The sequence below is a fragment of the Schistocerca cancellata genome, chromosome 4 (assembly GCF_023864275.1).
Source record: "Schistocerca cancellata isolate TAMUIC-IGC-003103 chromosome 4, iqSchCanc2.1, whole genome shotgun sequence".
In the NCBI taxonomy this organism is placed as follows: domain Eukaryota; kingdom Metazoa; phylum Arthropoda; class Insecta; order Orthoptera; family Acrididae; genus Schistocerca; species Schistocerca cancellata.
In genome coordinates this window covers 629,380,944-629,401,858 of record NC_064629.1, presented here as the reverse complement: position 1 = coordinate 629,401,858, position 20,915 = coordinate 629,380,944, and the positions used below count along the sequence as shown (strand labels likewise).

At 41.0% G+C, this 20,915-nt stretch overlaps 1 protein-coding gene across 1 annotated transcript in view; it reads left to right on the top strand.

The window, feature by feature from the left end:
- The window catches only part of LOC126183718 (vacuolar protein sorting-associated protein 41 homolog), a 140,363-nt gene that overhangs the window by 107,374 nt on the left and 12,074 nt on the right, over nt 1–20,915 (top strand). The window contains exons 13-15 of the mRNA XM_049925905.1: nt 5,295–5,490; nt 5,757–5,897; nt 11,656–11,792. Of these exons, the coding sequence (XP_049781862.1) occupies nt 5,295–5,490; nt 5,757–5,897; nt 11,656–11,792 (474 nt within the window). The remainder of the gene's footprint in view (nt 1–5,294; nt 5,491–5,756; nt 5,898–11,655; nt 11,793–20,915) is intronic.

Below are 20,915 nucleotides of genomic sequence, written 5' to 3'. Positions count from 1 at the left end.
AGCTCCCATGTTACCAATATTCCTAATTTTTTTTAATCTGTTTGCCACTTAACCTCTTTTTAGTTCCATTGGATAGTGTTTCTTGGTTTTAGTAGAATAATGTATCACTGATGGACATCTGATTTTTATCTCCACTTTGATATGACAGCATTTTGTTCAGTTCTCCAATTTTGTAGTGTCCACAAACTGATATTTCTTGTACTAAAATGTTGTTGCTGTTGTGGTGTTCAGTCTGAGGTCTGGTTTGATTCAGTTCTTCATAGCAGTTGTCCAGTTCTCATCTTCTCTGCATGACTATTGCAACCTCCATCCACTTGAACCCACCATCCTCGGTCTTCTTCTACAGGCCTGTCTCATATAACTTGCGTACAAAGTGGAATAGTTTTGTCATAGTTGGTCCTCTCAAAGATCATAATAATTCTAAGGAAAAATTATTTACTCCAATTACACTTTCCACACAGGTCAAATTCCTCCCCACTGTATCACATTTTCCATCTCATCATCATCTACTTCCTCTTCCTTCTCATAATACTCTCTTGGAGTTCAATTACTTTGTATGGCATTTCTGTATGTTCCTTCCAACTTACAATCTTCCTTTCTTTGCCTGGTACTGACTTTTCGTCTGAGCTCTTGATATTCATACAGACGCTTCTCTTTCCTGCAAATGTGTGTTTAATCTTCCTATAAAAGATGAGCTCCTTGTCCAGGTCATTAAGGCCAAGGGATGTCTGCCAGCCACCATGTCGTCCTCTGCCTTGCGTCTCATATGGATGCAGTATGGAGGGACATGTGGTTAGCACACTGCTCTCCTGGCTGTTTTGCAGACTTTCCAGACTGTGGAGCCACTAATATTCAGTCAGGTAGCTCCTCAGTTGGCATCATGAGGCTCAGTGCAGCCCGTACCAGTCCTCCCACCAAGGGAAAATCCATAGCAGTACAACGAGTCGAAACCAGACCCTCCACATGGCAGCCATCTACACTGACCATGAGCTATGGAAGTGGACTTAGTTTTCCTGTAGGTGCCATCTTTTTTTTTTTGTAGGCATTTCTATTCCTTTTTGTCTACTTCATTTGTATATTTTCCCAGTCCAGGGATCTGAATGATGGATTATTTTACCTCCGTCAATGAAACATAAAATCTCTTGTGTTATCTAAGGTTTTCTGTTAGGAATTGTCTTTTTGCCTAGTTGTTCCACTGCTGTGTTTACTATTTCATCTCTCAGAGTTATCCATTTGTCCTACCTTGTATTTCTTTCGTATGCTTCTGTCAGTTATTGCCTAATTCTTCCTTTGAAACTCTCTACAATCTCTGTCTGTTTCAATTCACCTAAACTCAGGTTCATTAATTTTCCACTTTTCTTCAGTGTTAATCTGCAATTCATACACAATAGACTATGGTCAGCATGTCCAACACTTGTGGAAATGTTTTGCAGTTTAAGGTCTTGTTTTGAAATCTCTGTCTTGCCATTGTTTAAACTAAAGCAGTGTATCCATAAAACATTTATTCTGCAGGAGAGCTTCTGTAAAGTTTTGAAGTTAGGAGACAGTTACTGGTTGAAGAGAAGCAGTTAGGGGCAGGTCATGAGTTGTACCTGGATTGCTCAGTGAATTAGTACATTCCCCAATGAAAGGCAAGGCATTATGTTTGAGCCCCAGTCCAGCACACAATTTTAGTCTGCCAGACAGTTTCGAAGAGCACGCATTCCAATGCAGAATAAGTCTCCAAGGCTGTGGCTAAGCCATTTCTTTACAGTATCTTTTCTTCTAGGAGTGTTAGTCCCACAAGCTATGCAGGAGAACTTTTTTAAGTTTGGATGTAGGTCAGATGTACTAGTGGAAGTGATCCTGTGAGGGTAGGTCACAATTACTGCTTGGATAACTGTCTGTAAAAGCGCTGTCTTGTGAAAGGCAAGGTTTTGTGTTTGTGCCCCCGTGGGGCACATGGTTTTAATCCCTCTAAGTTTTAACAAATCTAGTGACTTTCTTGTTCTTTATTAGATAAGCAGAGGAACAGTTCTCTTTTACAACTATTTTAATGGTAGGTTATCAGAAATGCAGTGCATCTCACGTGACTGAAATAACGTACAAGTCACTTCCATTTTTAAGATGATCAATATGCAGGATATCTAACTTGAATAACAGACACTAGTTTGGTGTAGGATTTTGATTCACAGCTGGACTAAAGATTTGATTACTTTTCCTGGTCCTAAGTGGTTGAAACAGTTGTCATAGGAAACCTTTCTCTGTGACTTCATTAACAAAATTTAAAAGACAGTGGTGTTGAAATGGATTTTGAAAGCCTTTAGTTTCATAAACAAAATATATGTTTATATGATGCCTGACCAGACTTGTATAGACTGAGAATTGTTGACATGTATAGTTCAATGTGTCATTATAGATGAAGAGTCATTATCAGAAATGAATGTAACTGCAGAAATACCTCAGGGTGTGGATTATTGCTGTTGACTGTAATTATAAGTAAATGATGTAGCTGGTTATGTTAGTCATGGACTATTTTGTTCTCCGAGCTTCAGAGCCATTGCAAGAAATCTTGCAACTGCAACTGGAAACCACATGCTCCTGGCATGTGAAACAATGTACATACAGTATTTCATCTGACATGTTCTACATCCTGGAGGACCACCTCACTATGGATCAATTGGAATGAAAGTAAATCTGATCTAATCTAAAGATTAATTAGGAAACATGTATTGAGACCTGGATCTATACTCTGCAGTACCACACTTACAGAATTCTTGCTTTGACATATGAGGTGGGGGTAAACTGGTCAGTGCTCCGAAGCCTATTATTTACATGCTGCCCTGCGTTCAGCAAGAGACCTGACCATTGGACTGGAAAGTGTGCACAGCTAACAGTCAGTGCACTACATCCAGCTGGTTCCTAACAACTTTTGATGATAAACTTCACACAGACAAAACCATATAACAGCTCAAATCCAATAAATCAAAAGTCCCAAGTAAACACCACGCTTATAAGTTTCCACTATAAGAAATTTAATGTACTGGCCTTTAGTTAAGCATGGCCAAGTCTGTCTCTTTCAATAACCACCACTTCCAGATAGCTAAATGGTCGAATTTTTTGTACAAAACATTTTTCCAACCAATTATGTGCAAATGCACTAAACTAGAATACTGGTCTATAAAACTGGGAATGCACATGTGAACTCATTTAAGCTTTTTATACTGTCATTATAGCTTTATCAATCAACAAAGATCACTCAGTTCTGACTCTCTCAAAAAATTACTGTACTTTCAGCCCACAGGTCTCACAATGTGTCGTATACTGTCAGGAGGGGTGTTGACCAATTCCATGTCACCGGCTCCAAGCCGCTCCATGAAACTGTTTTGACATTCAGGTGTTTCAGCTAGTTAACCTCAGGAGCAGAACGCAGGCATTCCATTGCTAATTTCCTGCTGCCTTAGAAGCACTCCTGTGGAAAGTGATTTTTCCTGAGAGGACTTTTCGCAAGTTTATTTCTGACCAATGCTGGAAAACATGTCTTCTTTGGAAAGCCAGTCTAATATATTCTGACCACAAACCACTTTAAACAGATTACAGAAAGACCAACCTGTTAACTCCAGGTTGAACAAAGCCCGTCTATCAATCTGTCATCCCCAAAAACCAAGAGGACAACCCTGTGATGTGGCTAGGGATGATATGTCACAACACATCTGTATAAAGTCAGCATATAGCAAATTTACGCAGATCAGCTAGAACATTATGACCACTTACATATTATTGATATAAATCTGTCCAGGCAGTAGCAGTGTTACCTGACAAAGAATGAGTGGTAGCCAGACACAGGCATGATTCCTGTCTTATCTGTGAGCATGCTGCCCATGTGAAGAATGGTGAAGGCACACAATCTCTCTGACTTTGACCCAGGGCGGATTTTGCTGGCCCTGAGGCTAGGCATGAGCATTTGGGAAATGGCCCAACTTGTCAGGTGTTTGAGGAGTACTGTGGTGAGTGTCTTCGACATGTGGCAAAACCAAGGTGAAACTATGTCCAGACTGAGTGATATTGGCGGCTACCCTTCATTACAGATGTCAGACGTCTTAGGCTGGGCAGACTGGTAAAACAGGACAGGCAGCAAACTGTAGCAGAACTAACATCAGACTTTAATGCTGGACAGAGTACAAGTGTGTCTGAACTCACAGTGCACTGAACACTCCCAACGATGGGCCTCCACAGCTGACAACCCATGCATGTGCCAATGTTAACACCATGACATCAACAGCTATGACTGAAATGGGCACATGACTATTAGTGCTGGGTGTTGGTGCAGTGACAGAGCATTGCATGGTTTGATGAATCCCAATACCTTCTTCATCATGCCGATGGGAGAGTGCAAATCCATCGTCCTCTAGGGGAACAGCTCCTTGACTCATTTCCTGCAGGATGGAGATCAACTGGCGGTGGCTCCATTTTGCTCTGGGGAACATTCACGTGGTCATCCATAGGTCCAGTGGAGCTTGTGCAAGGCACTTTGGTGACCAAGGGGTATTGTACACTGGTTGAAGACCACATACACCCCTTCAGCATGATCATGTTTCCTGACGGCAGAGTGGTCTGAGGAACACAGTGGCAAGTTCCATGTGATGTGCTGGCTCCCCTACTCACCAGATCTGAACGCAGTTGAACACATCTGGGATGTGACTGAATGTGACATCAGAGCTCGTCACCCCCTCCCTGGAATTTGCGGGAATTAGGTGACTTGTTTGTGCAAATGTGTGCCAACCCCCACTAGCAACCTGCTAAGCCAAGCAAGGTAGTGGATTCCACGCAATGTTGCGTAGCCATTGTTTTCCATGCCAAAGGTGGGTGTCCTGGCTGTTAGGTAGGCAGTGGTAATGTCCTGGCTGATCAGTGTACGAAGGGTTGTGTAATTTGTACACATCTGTTTCATCAAGAAGTGTGTGTTATGTAGATGTTTTGAAGGGGAAAAATTGTTCCTATGTGTGAGAGTACAAGGAGGACAGTATTTATAATGTGAACAACCTTTCAGAATTTTGAGAAACTAATTCACAAAGGAATAAAAGAATTGCCCTTCCATTACCCCTGCAACAGTGCTTCTAAATTGCTGTCTGATTTTAATTTTGGGCATGTGGAAATTGGACTTCATTATTATAAATTGTACCAGATATGGTGATTTTCCATATTTCAAAGAACAATAAAACTATCATTGTAGCAACATTGATTTGGAGATGAGCATAGTTTTATCTTGTGTAAAGAGTTGTTCAAATATCAATAATAAATTATTGTATTTTCAGTATTTAGATGCTCTTGATAAAAGAGATACAAAAGAAGTAAGTCGGAAGTACCATGGCTTGCTTGTCAGATTATATGCAGATTTTGCTAGAGAGAAACTTCTTCCTTTCCTTCGACGTAGTGACCAGTACCCTATCGTGGAATCTCTTCAGGTCTGTGAAGAAAGGTCCTTCTATCCAGAGCTCGTTTTCATCCTGGGTAAATATTTAATTATACCTGTATAATAAACTATTAAATTAGATTGTGCTTTGTGAAGCAAAATGTGATGTAAAAGGGAGGATGGAAGTACACTGTCAGATGACAATCTGTGCATATACTTGATGGTGTCAGTATAAGACATTTTTGACTTCACTCTTTTGTGTAAATAAATCATTTATTTTGAACTTATTATTCTGCAAATAATTTATTTTTTGTTATTCTCATGTTAAAGGTTTAAACACTGTCAATTCTTATTTGTTTTCAAGGACGAATTGGAAGACCTAAACAGGCTCTTAACATAATTATGCAACAGCTGAATGATATAGATCGTGCAATTAATTTCTGTAAAGAACACAATGACAATGAACTATGGGAAGATTTGATCCAGTATTCTCTCGAAAAACCAGGTAATAGCCGCTGGAATCACTGTAAATTTGCATCACCATCATTATTACAACTTACTTATGAGCTCTTTAAAATAAATTAAATGTGTATCTTCTGAAATATCCAAACTTTCCTCTGTTGTCCACCAATAATTTGCAGCATCTAGTCAACTTGTGCTGAATTACAAAATCACCAGCCTTGTATCAAGGAACCTATCATTGTGATATGTCCTACTGCAAAATCTTTCCCATACATCCACTTTCAAGCATTCACCCTAACCTATTAACAAAACCTACTTTTATTAATTTGAAGAGGCCAAGGTTCACAATGAACTGTGGAGCCATAGAAGAAGGAGAAGGAGAAGAAGAAGAAGAAGGAAGTTAATGGCAGACCCTCATACCGTGTTCCTCACAACATATACCGACTGACGTGTTCGCAGCATTGTCTTCTTTGTGGGGACATCTACCATAAAGCAGATAGTGTTTATAAATATACACTTGATAAAATGTTCAATGGAGATTCCAATCTTACTGCAAGTGTGCAATGTGATTCTACAGCTTCTCCTGGCATAATTCATGATGATACAGTTCACAAGTGAATGTTCTTCCCTCCCACCCTCCAACCTGCTACTCTGTCTGCAGTCTGCAGCCAGTGGTGGCGACACTCTCAGCATTTACCCTCCTCCTCTACCCACCGACATGTTGCTCTTTCCTCTTCTTCATGCCCAGGGACACACGCTAACAGCCTCTCTGCTGTAGCCCTGACTGTCCCCGAAGTCAGTTCATTGTGGGATATCTCCTTCCTTTTCTTAATGTGATTAACTACACATTCACAGGCCTTACTAAGGATATAGTCCCTATCATGATTAGGTGTTCCCTTACACAAATTTGGATAGATTCTTTAACGACACAGTCCCAGAAGTTAGACATCTGTGTCAGAACCTTAATGTGCTCATAATCCATTCTGTGTAATTCCTACAGGCAATATTCTGTGACTATTGACATGTTAGGCTGTTGCAGTCTGGTGTGCCATTGGTGTTCTTGACAACAATCTTTGACAGTACGCTCTGTATGACCTATGTGTCATGCCATATTGGCGGGGTATCTGATAGGCCCAAGAAATCCAGTGCCCAAGGTAGTCCATGACATTACCAAGCAGTGCCCATGTTTTAGCTGGTGGGTGGAAGACCATCTGATCTTGGTGTTGTGGAGAATTTTTCCCATCTTTTGAAACAATCCACCACAAAATGAGGTTCGTCTTCTATTTCTGTTGGTTTAATGGCTGGTGTAGGACATAGGGCCCTTCCAATTTGCCACTCTGTGTAGCTACATTACCTGAGGGAGTGTGAGCCCTATGTTCTATTGTTTTGAGGGCTGCATGTGTGTATAGGTCAGTGTGTGTCTCCTTATGGTGTATACTGTGTCCACTCTTATTTTTACTAGGACATTGAGAAAGGGGAGCACTGCATCCACCTCAACTTTCATGGTAAAATTGATGTTCCGGTGTATAGAAATGAGATGTATGAGGAAGCCATTATTCAGCTGGTCTCTTCCATGTGGCTATATGATGAAGGCATTGCCAGCTCAAAAGGTAAATTTCCATTGGGTTAGTTCGACGACTTCCACCTCAAAATGTTTCATGTTCAAATTGTTGACAACTGGTGAAAGGGGACTCACCATGGCCACTCCTTCTGTCTTCTTGTAGTAACCACCTTCAGTCCCATAAGCCATTTTGATGCTGGGCAATCCATTACTGGTTTGAATCCTTAACACACTCCCTAAGATGTGGATGCTACCATGGCATGACAGTGTAAACTACTACCACTAATCCAGAAATCAGAGAAAGGATGAGTGGTCATCTTTCAGTCCCACAAAAGTTTCTTTGGTACCCATTGTGCAATGGAGCATACTCCTTCTCTAAGGGTTGTGCGAGATGTCTTGCTATTTCTGTAAATTTCAGCACAAGTTAAAACGGAGCGCAGCTCATTTACTGTATTAGTATTAGGAAATTCCTGCACAGCTAGTAAGAGCCAAGATCTGTTTGTACACTATCTTGACTGATAATATGGTCTAATTACAAACTTTCTATAGATCAGAATTACATTTCCCCAAATTCAGTGTTATCTGTGGTGCTCATAGCTGACTAAACACTTTCTGTAACCACACTACTTTTTCATTGCTGTCCTTGAAAAACACGATACTATGATCAAAGTACACCATGCACTGCCTGGGTTTCATGCACCCCCTGTAACATGTACTGGAAAGTTACTGGCACATTTATTAAATTCGAGTGAAATTTGATGGTATTGGTAATGGCTGAATTGAATCATAAATGTGGTCTTGGTCGATCCTTTGATCCTACTTTCAACAAATGGTACCTGCTTCGCAGATAGTAGTTGTGAAATATTGGTATTGCCTTAGGTTATACAAAATTTCCTTAATACTTTGCACTAGACCCGTGACTGTGCACTGACATGCCTTATTCCCATGTGTGCTTTTACTTGGGCACAGTTACCATAGACGCCTCACAAGGGCTGGTAATTTATTTTATAATCCCATCACAGAGCTGCTGAGTTGTAAACTCTCCCATTCCTGATTGAAGGTGATGTGGAACTCGATGTTGTTTCTTATACAACAAAAGTTCATTTTCAGTGGAAGTCCTATCCTGTGTTATCAGAGCTGCTGGCAATAGTCCGGGAGGGATAAGCAATTCTGCTTATTCTTCTAAATAATATTCCATTTTCTCCATATCACTTCCCTGTAAATGCAATGCTTTCTCCTTCAATGTGGCTAAATTATATTATGAAAAGAACTGTTGCTACTCATGACATAGCAGATATGCTGAGACACATATAGGCACAACAAAAAGTCTGACACACACACACACACACACACACACACACACACACACACACACACACACACACACACACAAATTCAGACTGGCTTCAGCTGGCTGAGACTGTGGTCATGTGTTGAGAGAGTTGCATTTGTGTGTGTGTGTGTGTGTGTGTGTGTGTGTGTGTGTGTGTGTTTATTTTTGACAAAGGCCTTGTTGGCCAATAGTTTATTGTGTGATAATGTTTTTGTGGTGCCTATCTGTGACTCATCATCTGTGATATATGGTGAGTAGCACATATACTTTTGATAATTTTGTTACATTCCATCATGGATTTTTCATTGTTTGAATGTGGCTAAATTGACGGACTGCCCCAGCTTAGAGTCCTCTATGAGTAACTCTTATCGAAATCATCCCCTTCCAGTGCATCTAAGTGTGCTATCAGTGCACCTTGTGATAGCTCTTCCTCTACTGAATCAATTTACTCATGCCAACAGGCTCCCCTCAACCTCTTGCCCTGAACTCAGTATGCAGTGAACCTGTGCCCCTTCAAACCCCTCTTGATGCTGTGGCTGTCAGGATATGGATGACACAGGAAATAACTGTTTGCAATGTATATCTTCCTCCAGATGGTGCAGTACCGCTGAATGCATTGGCTGCACTGATTCATCAACTCCCTAAACCTTTCCTACTTTTGGGAGATTTTAATGCCCATAACCCCTTGTGGGGTAGCATCGTGCTTACTGGCCAAGGTAGAGTTGTCAAAAATTTACTGTCTCAACTCCACCTGTGCCTCTTAAATACTGGGGCCCCCACACATTTCAGTGTGGCTCATGGTACTTTCTCGGCAATTGATTTATCCCTCTGCAGTCCAGGACTTCTCCCATCTGTCCACTGGAGAGCCCACAATGACTTGTGTGGTAGTGACCACTTTCCCATCTTCCTGTCACTCCCCCAGTGCCTTTCCCCCAGACGTTTACCAAGATGGGCCTTTAACAAGGCAGACTGGGAAGATTTCACCTCTACTGTCACCGTTGAATCTCCCCCACATGGTACCATAGATGTGGTAGTTGAGCAGGTCACTAGAACAATTGTGTCTGCGGCAGAAAACATGATCCCTTGTTCTTTAGGGTGGCCCCGGCAAAAGTCAGTACCTTGTTGGTCACCGGAAATTGCTGAGGCCATTAAAGAGCATCAGCAAGCTCTACAGCGACATAAGTGGCACACTTCCCGAGAGCAGCTAATAGCTTTTAAATGGCTCGGTGCTTGCGTTCGCCAGATTATAAAAAGTTGGAAACAGGAATGTTGGGAGAGGTATGTCTTGAGCATTGGGTGCCATACATCACCTTTCCAAGTCTGGACAAAGATCAGATGTGTTTTTGGGTACTAGACTCGTGCTCTTGAGCACATCCGCTCATGCCATAGCAAGTTGTTTCTTCTCTGTATTGACTCCTTGAGCAGCCTACAAGCTATCAACCAGTACTACCCCTGCCATCCTTTGGTAGTGACCATCCAGGGGTCAATCTATGCCGTGGAATGGTCCAGACGTTCCGTGATGTTTGTGTGGACCCCAGGCCATGTCTTAATCCCAGGAAATGAACTTGCTGACACGCTGGCCAAACAGGCTACACAGAAATTGCTTCTGGAGATCGGCATCCCCATAACTGACCTGCGATCATTCGTACGCCGCAAGGTTTTTCGGCTTAGGGAGATGGCATGGCATAATCTCAGTACGTACAACAAACTACATGCCATTAAGGAGACTATGAATATGTGGAAGTCCTCCATGCGGGCCTCTTGCAGGGACTCTGTGGTTCTCTGCTGGCTCTGCATTGGCCATACATGGCTAACACATGGCTACCTCCTTCGTCGCGAGGACCCACCTCAGTGTCACTGTGGCTCACGTTTGACTGTTGTCCACATCTTGCTGTACTGCCCACTTTTAGCCCCCCCTCTGCAGCAGACTTTTAACCTTCACTGCACCCTACCTTTGGTGTTGGGCGACAATGCCTCAACAGCAGATTTAGTTTTACGTTTTATTCATGAGGTTTTTTTTATCATACCATCTAAGGGTGGACATTTAGCCTTCTCTCTGGGGCCACCACCTTCACTCCGTTTTAACTCTGTCGCACTTTCTTTGCATTTGTTTTTCTTGGTGGTCGTCCTTTCCCTACATGTTTTCACCTCGTCTTGTCTTTTGGGGGTGGACATTTTAATGTGTTGCAGTAGCTGGCTCATCCTCTTTTATTCTTGTGATCAGCCAGCCCAGAACATCTGCTCTATGGTTTTAATACCTTCTTCTACTTTTCCATGAGGTTTATGTTATTCCTGTTTTTTGTTTGTTCCATTCATTTTCTTTTTGGGTGAGGTTCCCCTTTCCTTTCCACCCTTTTGCTTTCTCAAGTGTACTTTGGGTGTTTCTGTACCTTGAGCCTTGCTTGTGTCAGGAAAAAGGGACTGATGACCCTATAGTTTGGTCCCTTTATGCCCCAAACCAACCAACCAACCAAGCTACCTACCTTTTGCACACACAATACAATATGGTGTATGCAACACTGTGCCTTGTCCAGTTCCTCATTCTCCACTTCCATTAGGAATCAAGAACCATATCACTATCTGCCAGTATTCATCACTTAGTCAACACAACAACCAGAAATTGAGAAATCTGTGCTGATACGGAGCTGTACAAGCAGTTATTCTTAAAAGATTATTCACAAACAGAATGAGGGGGACGAATGATAGTCATATTCCACATTATTACTTCATTGACTGCTGCTAAGAATTTTATTTAAGCTTTTGAATATGGTTCACAGGCTCGTCCCTATTTGTATACATTCTGTATAAATTTGTTAAAAGTGGTGTAATTATGGTATAGTATGATATTGTAAAGCACATGGTTAATCTAATTTACATGCTAGTAGTAACAAAGAGGTTTTATTTCAGAATTCATTACATTCCTCCTACAGAAAATTGGAACTTACATTGATCCAAGAAAACTGGTACAGAGAATTAAAACTGGGATGGAAATACCTGGTCTGAAAAACTCTCTTGTTAAAATGATGAAAGACTATAACTTACAGGTACTGTACTATTTATTCACTTGTAATTAGTATGTTGCATTATTTATGCACACCTCAAGCACTGTATGTAACAGTTTGAAATGAAAATGTGCACTGAAATGTTTCTAAAATTATGTGAATGCACGCATTGTATGCCAGCTTCTGTATAGTTTCTACTGCTCAGAAACCGACTGTTAAAATCAGAGTACACCCAATCTCTGTGCAATTTAGACTCCCCGTCAGATTTATTTTCCATTAAAATACTGTTGAGTACAGAAACTACAGTAAAGGTGTAATTATCATAAGGTCATCAAAAAGGAATACGATTTTGATGTCCTCTGCATTTACATGATTTTAGTGTATTTTTGTTTTGTTCTTTACATGTTGACTGCTTCAGGAAATGCGTTAAGCATTTTAATCTTGTCAAACCTGAGTTTCTCTGGGAGTGTACAGTGTTCAGATAACTTACGGGAAATACACCCAGGTGTTGTCTTTGACAACCACCGATGTTTTGACAGGTGCACACCCTGTCATTTAATTTGAAGACACAAATGCAGCAAGGAATCTCTCTCTCTCTCTCTCTCTCTCTCTCTCTCTCTCTCTCTCTCACACACACACACACACACACACACACACACACACACTCTCTCTCTGTAAACACTAGCACCATCACACAACCAAAGAAGACCGAGGTCAAAAGTTATCAATAGTGAAAATTGATAATCAACTGGTGAGGTAGCATTAACTCTGTGCCTCTGTTTTTTGACACGGAATATCATGCAGAGTTTAAGTACAAACCTCCATCTCTAGTTCTAAGGTAACTTCATTATTTAATTTCATCTGCTTGCTTAATAACACTATCCCAATAGCCAGAAGTATATGCCAGAATCTCTTTGTTATATTACACAGGATGACCAGTGCCAAGGTAATGTTCTGCAATAGCAGAACTTCTTGACTGTTGTAATCATGTATGACACGTGCGCCCAGCATACCAGTCATCCAAGTTCTGATGGTCTGATCAATGTATGACAGCCCCCAACTGCAAAAAATACTATAGACACCTGCCTTAAGCAAACTAAGTTAATCTTTTATGGATCCTAAAAGCACCGTAATCTTGGTTGGTGGTCGAAAAATAAATTTCATATCATATTTCCACAAAATGTCACTAATCCTGTTGGAAATGCTTCCTGTGTAAGGCAAACAGGCTGTGGATTTCAGTGCCACCTCCGTATTATCCTCCTCATCTGGCACGTTATTGGTTGATAGTACAATGCATGTCTGATCTCTCTTTTGCTAAAACCATTCTTGCTAAAGGTGACTAACTCTCAGTGTCTGAAATGAATGACCCCCGTGAACCAAGGTTCAAAGTATGCATTCAATGTGAGCCAGATGGTGAGAACTATCAGGCAGATGGTGAGAACTATCAGGCTGTAAATACAAGTTAGTGTGAGTTGGCTTCCTACAAATAACATGTCCTGATGTACCATTACCCTTCCCCCTGATGAACACATCAATGAAGGGAAGGCAGTTATCCTTTTCCACATCCATTGTGAAACGAATGTTCGGGTAGATTGAATTCAGATGTCCTAAACAGTCGTGTAAATTCTCACAACTCTGAGGCCACACAGCAAAAGTATTGTCTACATATTTGAAAAAAACATACAGATTTGAATACCACTGACTCCAAGGCACTTTCCTTGAGGTCTTCCACAAACAAATTGGCAATAATAGGCGTCAACAGGCTTCCCTTTGTAACCTCGTCTGTCAGTTCATAGTACTGTTCATTTAATAAAAAGTAAATGGAAATCAACACACATCAAAATAAATTCATTAATGAACATCAAACCTAACCTCAGTTAACTGTAATGAATCAGACAGAGGAACACGAGTGGAGAGAGAGAGAGAGAGAGAGAGAGAGAGAGAGAGAGAGAATGTGCACAAAAACTTAGTAAGAGAGTCATTCAAACACATTCCCTCTAATTGACATAAGAAATCTGCCAAGTTCTTAATATGATGCTCACACCACCCAGCTAGTGGGTGCTACAGAGTAGCAAGGTGTTTTGCTATATGCTATGTCAGAGCATCAATGTTACTCACAATGAACCTAAGAGGAATCCTTTCCTTGTGGATCTTCAGGATGTAATATAATCTGTGGGGAGGGGGGGGGGGGGGGGCACAACAGTTCATGATACTCTCCTGAGGCAAGGAACTTTTCTTCTGGAGGTTGTTAGTCTTTCTCTCAGCACCGATCCTGCAGTATGTTGAATCAGATCAGATAGTAAACATTGCCTCTTTTGAAAATAACCTCGCTCATACAATTCAACTGCAGCATTGCTCTTGTCCCCAAGTAAAATAACAATGTCCAGGTCTGCTCTAAGTGAATGTAAAGCAGCCATCTAAGCTGCTGTTATACTACTATTGAGTTGACATGTCTCAATCAACACATGACATGCTTCCCTCCTAAACTCATCTGCAGCATCAGGAGGTAGCTTGAAAACAGCCTGTTCAGCAGAATTTATAAATTCAGTTAGTAAACACTTGGGCAGTGATGCAAAATTTAAACCTTTCCCTATCACAGATGAAGCTGCAGCATCAAAAGCTTTCTTTGTGAGATTGGCCCCAGAATGTTGAGGTATAGTACTAGACTCTTAGCCATGGAAACATTCAGACTTTGCCATATGCCACGCAGTTACAGAAAAAATTTCCCTATCAGACTGTGATGAGGAAGTAACATCCAGCCAGTTCTAATAAAAACACAAAATTCTGTAAGTTATCATAAATCAAGCTGAAACATTCCTTGGAGACAAAATCCATCTGTCAACAAGTGTAATGAATCCTTACATAAACAACAGCTAAACCAGCATGTTGCTCGATGTGATTGGAATTAATACGATGCACAACTTTGGCAAACACTGGAACAATATTATGATTTTGAAACCTCACCAAAAATGACAATGCAGATTGCAGTCTCTCTCCACTGCTGTGGAGTTCATCCGACCTCTGCAAGAAATGATACATTTCCTCTCCATAGAGGTTAACATTTTTTATGGTTGTATGACATAACTGAATTGACAACCACAGGTCAGGGGAGAATTATTGGATGGGATGAGAAGGAAAGACTGATCGTTGGGGACTGCACCGCATGAGATTTGAAAACTTGAGAGATTAAAGGTGGGAGACAGGGTGATATGCAAGAAGAGATTACTGCTAAAACATCGTGCACGAGTTAATAAGAGTGAAAAGCTGAGTGTATTGTATGTATCAGTGATGGGACGGGGACAGCAAAAAAATAGATGGGTCAGAAAATGATAGATGTAGAAAACTAAAACAGAATAAAGAAAGGAGTACTTACTGTGAAGACATGCTGAGACCCTGAAATTAATATAAATTTTGGCCAGGTGTGGGTGGCAAGAACCAAGGACATGTTGCAGCGCATTCATCAGAAGTCCACAGGTGGTAACTAATGCTACATGTCCTTGGTTCTCGCCAGGTTTTCAAATCTCATGCAGTACGGTCACCAACAATCAGTCTTTCCTTCTCATCCCATCCAATAATTCTCCCCTGACCTGGAGTTCTGGGTGACTTTTCCAAAATCTAACCCTTTTCCTTCACCCCTCTTCTTTCCCGTTCTGCTGGAAAAATAAGCCACTGGCTCCAAAAGCTTGCATAAGTGTGACCTCCTTTTATGTGCATGTTCAGCCGATACTTGGTGAGTAGATTTTTTATCTATCCAATTACATTATATTGTCAAAAACTGATCATTTTTGTTGTTTATGGTTATGATATTTTAGTAAGTTTTGATGTTGTCTCTCTCTTCACTCATGTTCCTTTGTCTCATTTGTTACAGTTAATTGGGTTTAGGTTTGGTGTTAAATTAATGAATGTATTTTGACATGTGGTGACTTCCACTTACTTTTTATTCAATGACCAGTGCTACAGGCAGACATAGGGGGTTGCGATGGAAAGTCCATTGTCACCTGTTATTGCCAATTTGTTTAGGGAAGACTCTGAGGAATGTGCTTGGAGTCAGCGACACTGAAACGTACATGTTTTTCAAATGTGTAGACAATACTTTCATTGTGTGGTTTCGCTGAATTCAGTACACCTAAATATTCGTTTGATGAAAAAGGTGGAGAATGATGGCTGCCTTCCCTTCCCTTCCCTTCCCTTCCCTTCCCTTCCCTTCCCTTCCCTTCCCTTGGTCTTGATCAGGAGGAAGGTTTATGGTACATTGGGACATGCCATTTATAGGAAGTCAACTCACACTGACTTCTATCTACAGGCCGATAATTGCTACCACCTGGCTCACCATGAAGGGGTACTGTGTATCTTAGTTCACATGGCTGAACCAACTGCGCGCCAGGTGAGTGATGATAATATCGAGGTGGCACTTTCACAGTCTTTTTGCTTTACGCAGGAAGCATTTCCAACAGGACTGGTGACATTTTGTCGAAATATGATATGAAATGTGTTTTTGGACCACCGTCCAAGATTAGGGTCCTTTTAGGATCCATAAAGGATGACCTTGGTTTTAATAAGGCAGGCTTCTATCGTATTCCTAGCAATTGTGGTGTGTTGTATATTGGTCAGACTATCAGGATCGTGGAGAACTGGTGTACTGAGCATAAACTTCACACAGACACACACACACACACACACACACACACACACACACACACACACACAGTTATAATAGTTGAGCAACTCTGCTTTTGCAGAACATTGCTTTTGCACCAGTCATCCTGTGGAATATGGAGTTTCTGGCATGCACTTCCAGCTATTGGGACAATGTTATTAACCATGCAATTGAAATTAAGTTAGGAAGTTAGCTTATAGGTAGAGATGAGGATTTTGCTTAAATTATGCAGGGGATATCTTGTTAAAAAATAGAAAGATAGAATTTAATTTTATTTTTACTAGTAGTTTTCATGAACAGAGTGAGGAATTTCATGAAATGTTTTCACATGGTCTTGTCCTTCTGGCTATTTGTCTTGCTGGTGTAGAGAAGCATTTGTAGATGATGATGACTACAAGAAGAAGATGATGACAACTTATTATTATTGAATGTAAATTATTGATTCCTGGTGTTCATTATCCATTTAGAAAATTCCTGGAAATCTTTTTTTTTTCCCCTGCTTGGTTCTGTTATTGAAGAAGTTGACTGGCTGTAGCAAACCGTTTCTTTAACTGCCTCTCAATGAAGAGCAAAACACAATTTTTTATTTTCATTTTTATTTCCCTGACATGTTTCACTGAAGTTTCAGCATCATCAGTAGGTTTTAAATTATCTGTCTATGAAACAGGAAAAATACTGTAACTCTTCAGGCTTTCCCGGCGATCTAATGACATCTTGGGTTGTCGGGTGTTCTGCCGGATATCAGTGTCGTACTTGCACGATATTTCGGTCACGTAGCTTGAGACCTTCATCAGGTGCGACCTGAGACTGCTCCTCGAGTGGACCTGGTCCAGTATTTATGCCTATGGCCTTCCCCCTCCACCAACGGCTGCAGGCACTTCCTCTGTGGTCCGCGCCCATTCCCTGCGACACGGCCTTCCCCCTCCACTAACGGCTGCAGGCGCTTCCTCTGTGGTCCGCGCCCATTCCCTGCGCAGGGAATGGGCGCGGACCACAGAGGAAGCGCCTGCAGCCGTTGGTGGAGGGGGAAGGCCATAGGCATAAATACTGGACCAGGTCCACTCGAGGAGCAGTCTCAGGTCACACCTGATGAGGTCTCGAGCTACGTGACCAAAATATCGTGCAAGTACGACGCTGATATCCGGCAGAACACCCGACAACCCAAGATGTCAGGAAAAATACTATTTACTGCTTGTACACACATATTTGGAGCAAAAAAAAAACAGACAAAGTTTTGTATATATATCTTGTTTTTGTGGATTTTCTGGGTTTTACAGTTTGTCTTCTACAACCATATAGAACAGTTATTTACTTTGAAAATTTCCAACTGGGCATATTATGGTTATGCTTACCAATAACTAATACTACGTAGCTGTGTGTGTGTGTGTGTGTGTGTGTGTGTGTGTTTTTCTTGTACACACACACACACACACACACACACACACACACACACACACAATCTTCCATATAGTATTATTTAATGGTAACAGGTCCAGTCATAAAATTTCAAAGTAAATAACTGTTCTATATTAAGTTTTATGTGGTTGCAGATGACAAACTGTGAAACAAAATAACTGCATTAAATGATGCAAAACCCTGGGAATCCACAGCATGTGATAATAAGGTATACATGCAAAACTTTGTCCGTCAGATATGTATATACTATTGTAAAAAGTCAAACTTACATGTGTACAAGTAGTAAAGTACATTTTTCTGGTTTTATAGAAAGATGATAAAAAAAAAAAACCACTGATGGTGCTGAAACTTCAACAAAACATGTCTGGGAAATGAAAAGAAACAGGAAAAATTGTGTTTTGTTCATGGTGGACCCTCTCCAAAAACAGCCCTATTTGAAAACGAACATGGACAGAAGAGCTTCAGCCTCAAGATGATTATTTAACAGCTTGATTCATTGCTGCTTGTATAAAGGGTGGTGTTAGGATTATTATTATTTTATATTAATATGCAAAGAATTGTTGATTCATGTAACTACAGAATGACCATGACAGTGTCTTACAATTGACAACAAAGCATTAATAGTAAAGTAATCTGCAGACAAATGATGATGAATCTGAGTTTTAACTTATTGAATGAATAAATTATTTTGAATATATGGCTTTGGCTTGATCGACCTAGATATGTATCCTAAATTCAAGTAAAAAATTTTGCAAAATGTTACATTATCTGATGATGAAGTCTTCTTGGGTTATCAGCCGAGTCAAGGCATCATTCCATGGGAAAGTTTCAACAAGGTTCCTACTTGTCATCTTCAGGTCAAGTGTCAGGTTCATGTCCTGTCTGGTTCTTTATAGCCGCTGAACCACAGGTTCCTCTGCCTCATCTGCATTGGCAGTGCCAGTTGCATGCCTCCGGAAGGGGTGTCGCAAACCATGGTGTTGGTGGGGGGGAATTTACAGCCGGTGTTGAGGGGGAGGGGGGGGGGGGGGCTCCTTGCGTGCTGGCAGGTGTGAGCATCGCATCCTGCCAGGACCTGTCCATTCTGTCTGCTGCCTGCACTGTTTTCACACTGGAGCATTGTTGTGTTTTTGTTATCACAGCATCCTATGTGGTGCTAAGTTGAAAACCACTATCTCCACAGCCTCTTTAAAGATGGAATTCCAGAACCTGTTCACCCTGCACAGCAGCTTTGTTCGAAATCAAACATATGGTTTCCTTGAGACTGCAGATTTTTCCATTTCACCTAGACAAATGCTCCATACATGTTCTGAGCAGCGCTGTAACATACATCACTGTGTCTGACCGATGTACTGTTTTCCACACTCACAGTTGATGCTATAGACTCCAGGTATCTGTATTCCTTGTTTATCCTTCAGTGAGCCCAGCATATTTTTGATTTTGGCTGATGAGCGAAAGATGGTTTTAATGTTGCTCTTTTCTAATATCCTGACTATCTTTGCCATGGGTGGCTCAGCATATGGGAGGAACACCAAGAGCTTAGTATCTTCTTCACGTACGTCTTCTCTCTTCTTCTTGCTCAATTGGAAAGTGTGTCTTATCTGCATCTCAGAAGAGCTGTTTTTGTGAAAGCTTTTTCTCAAGCACTGCAGTTCGGCAGGTAGACTTGCCTTGTCGCATATGTCTCGTGCCCTGGGTACCAAGGTGGTGACATGGATTTGCGTTGTGCTGGATGGTGGGAGCTACTGGTGTTAAGGTATAGTTGGTGTGTGTCTTCTACCTGTAAACATGTAAACAGAATGTCGTATGGTATTATTTTTTGGGGTAATTCTTCTGATTCAAAAAGGGTATTTTTGGCTCAAAAACGGGCTGTTCGAGCTATATGTGGTGTAAGTTCGAGAACCTCTTGTCGCCCCCTATTCAATAGTCTGGGAATTTTGACATTGCCCTCACAGTATATATTTTCTTTAATGTCGTTTGTTGTTAGCAATATTAGCCTATTCCCAAGAGTTAGCAGCTTTCACTCAGTTAATACTAGGCAGAAATCCAATCTGCATGTGGAATGCACTTCCTTGACTCTTGTGCAGAAAGGAGTGCAGTATTCTGCTGCATCCATTTTCAATAAGCTACCACAAGAACTCAAAAATCTTAGCAGTAGCCCAAACACTTTTAAGTCTAAACTGAAGAGTTTCCTCATGGCTCACTCCTTCTATTCTGTCGAGGAGCTCCTGGAAGAGCTAACAAATTAAGCAAATTCCAGTGTTACATTGTTGATTTTCTTTATTTAAATTTACGACTTGTCACCTGAATATGTTTTTTTTATATTTCATTTTATCTGTTTCTAATATCGTGTTATAATTTCATGTATTGACTCGTTCCATGACCATGGAGACTTCTCCTTAATTTGGTCCCACAGAACAATAAATAAATAAAAAACCTAATGTGCCACCAGTCTCCTTATTTATCATGATATTGAGGAAAGGCAAACATTAATTTTCTTCCATCTCCTTAGGTAATTTAATATTGTCATGTATGCCATTGAGGTGGTTAAGAAGTTCTTGTAGATTTTTTTGCCATTCAGCCCAGTCACAAACATGTCATCCACATAGCAGTAGAACACCTTTAGTTTCAGGTGCGCCATTTCAACAGCCATTTCTTTGAAGTGTTCCATGTATAGATTTGTGATACATGGTACCAAGGGGGAACCCAAGGTCACTCCGTCTATCTGTTGGTAGAATTTACCACCACATTGGAAGTATGTGGTAGTGAGTGCATGGGTAACAGTTCCAATGTGTCTTCATTGAGGTGGCCCCTTAGTAATGCCAAGTCCTCGAGAGGTACCCATGTGAAGAGGGTCGTGACATCAAAGCTGGCCAGGATGTCATCTTTGTCCAGACCATCCATCATAGTATCTTCACAAACTCCATTGAGTTTTTGACAGGATGAGGACAATGACCCACGAGACACTTCAGTAGCTGCATGGTGTTTGGCTATTTCCTAAGTTGGTATCCACTATTCAACATAGTGGAACTCTCTTTTTGTGTATCTCCAGAAGTCTGTACAAGTGTGGTGGTATTGGTGCTGTGGGGTAC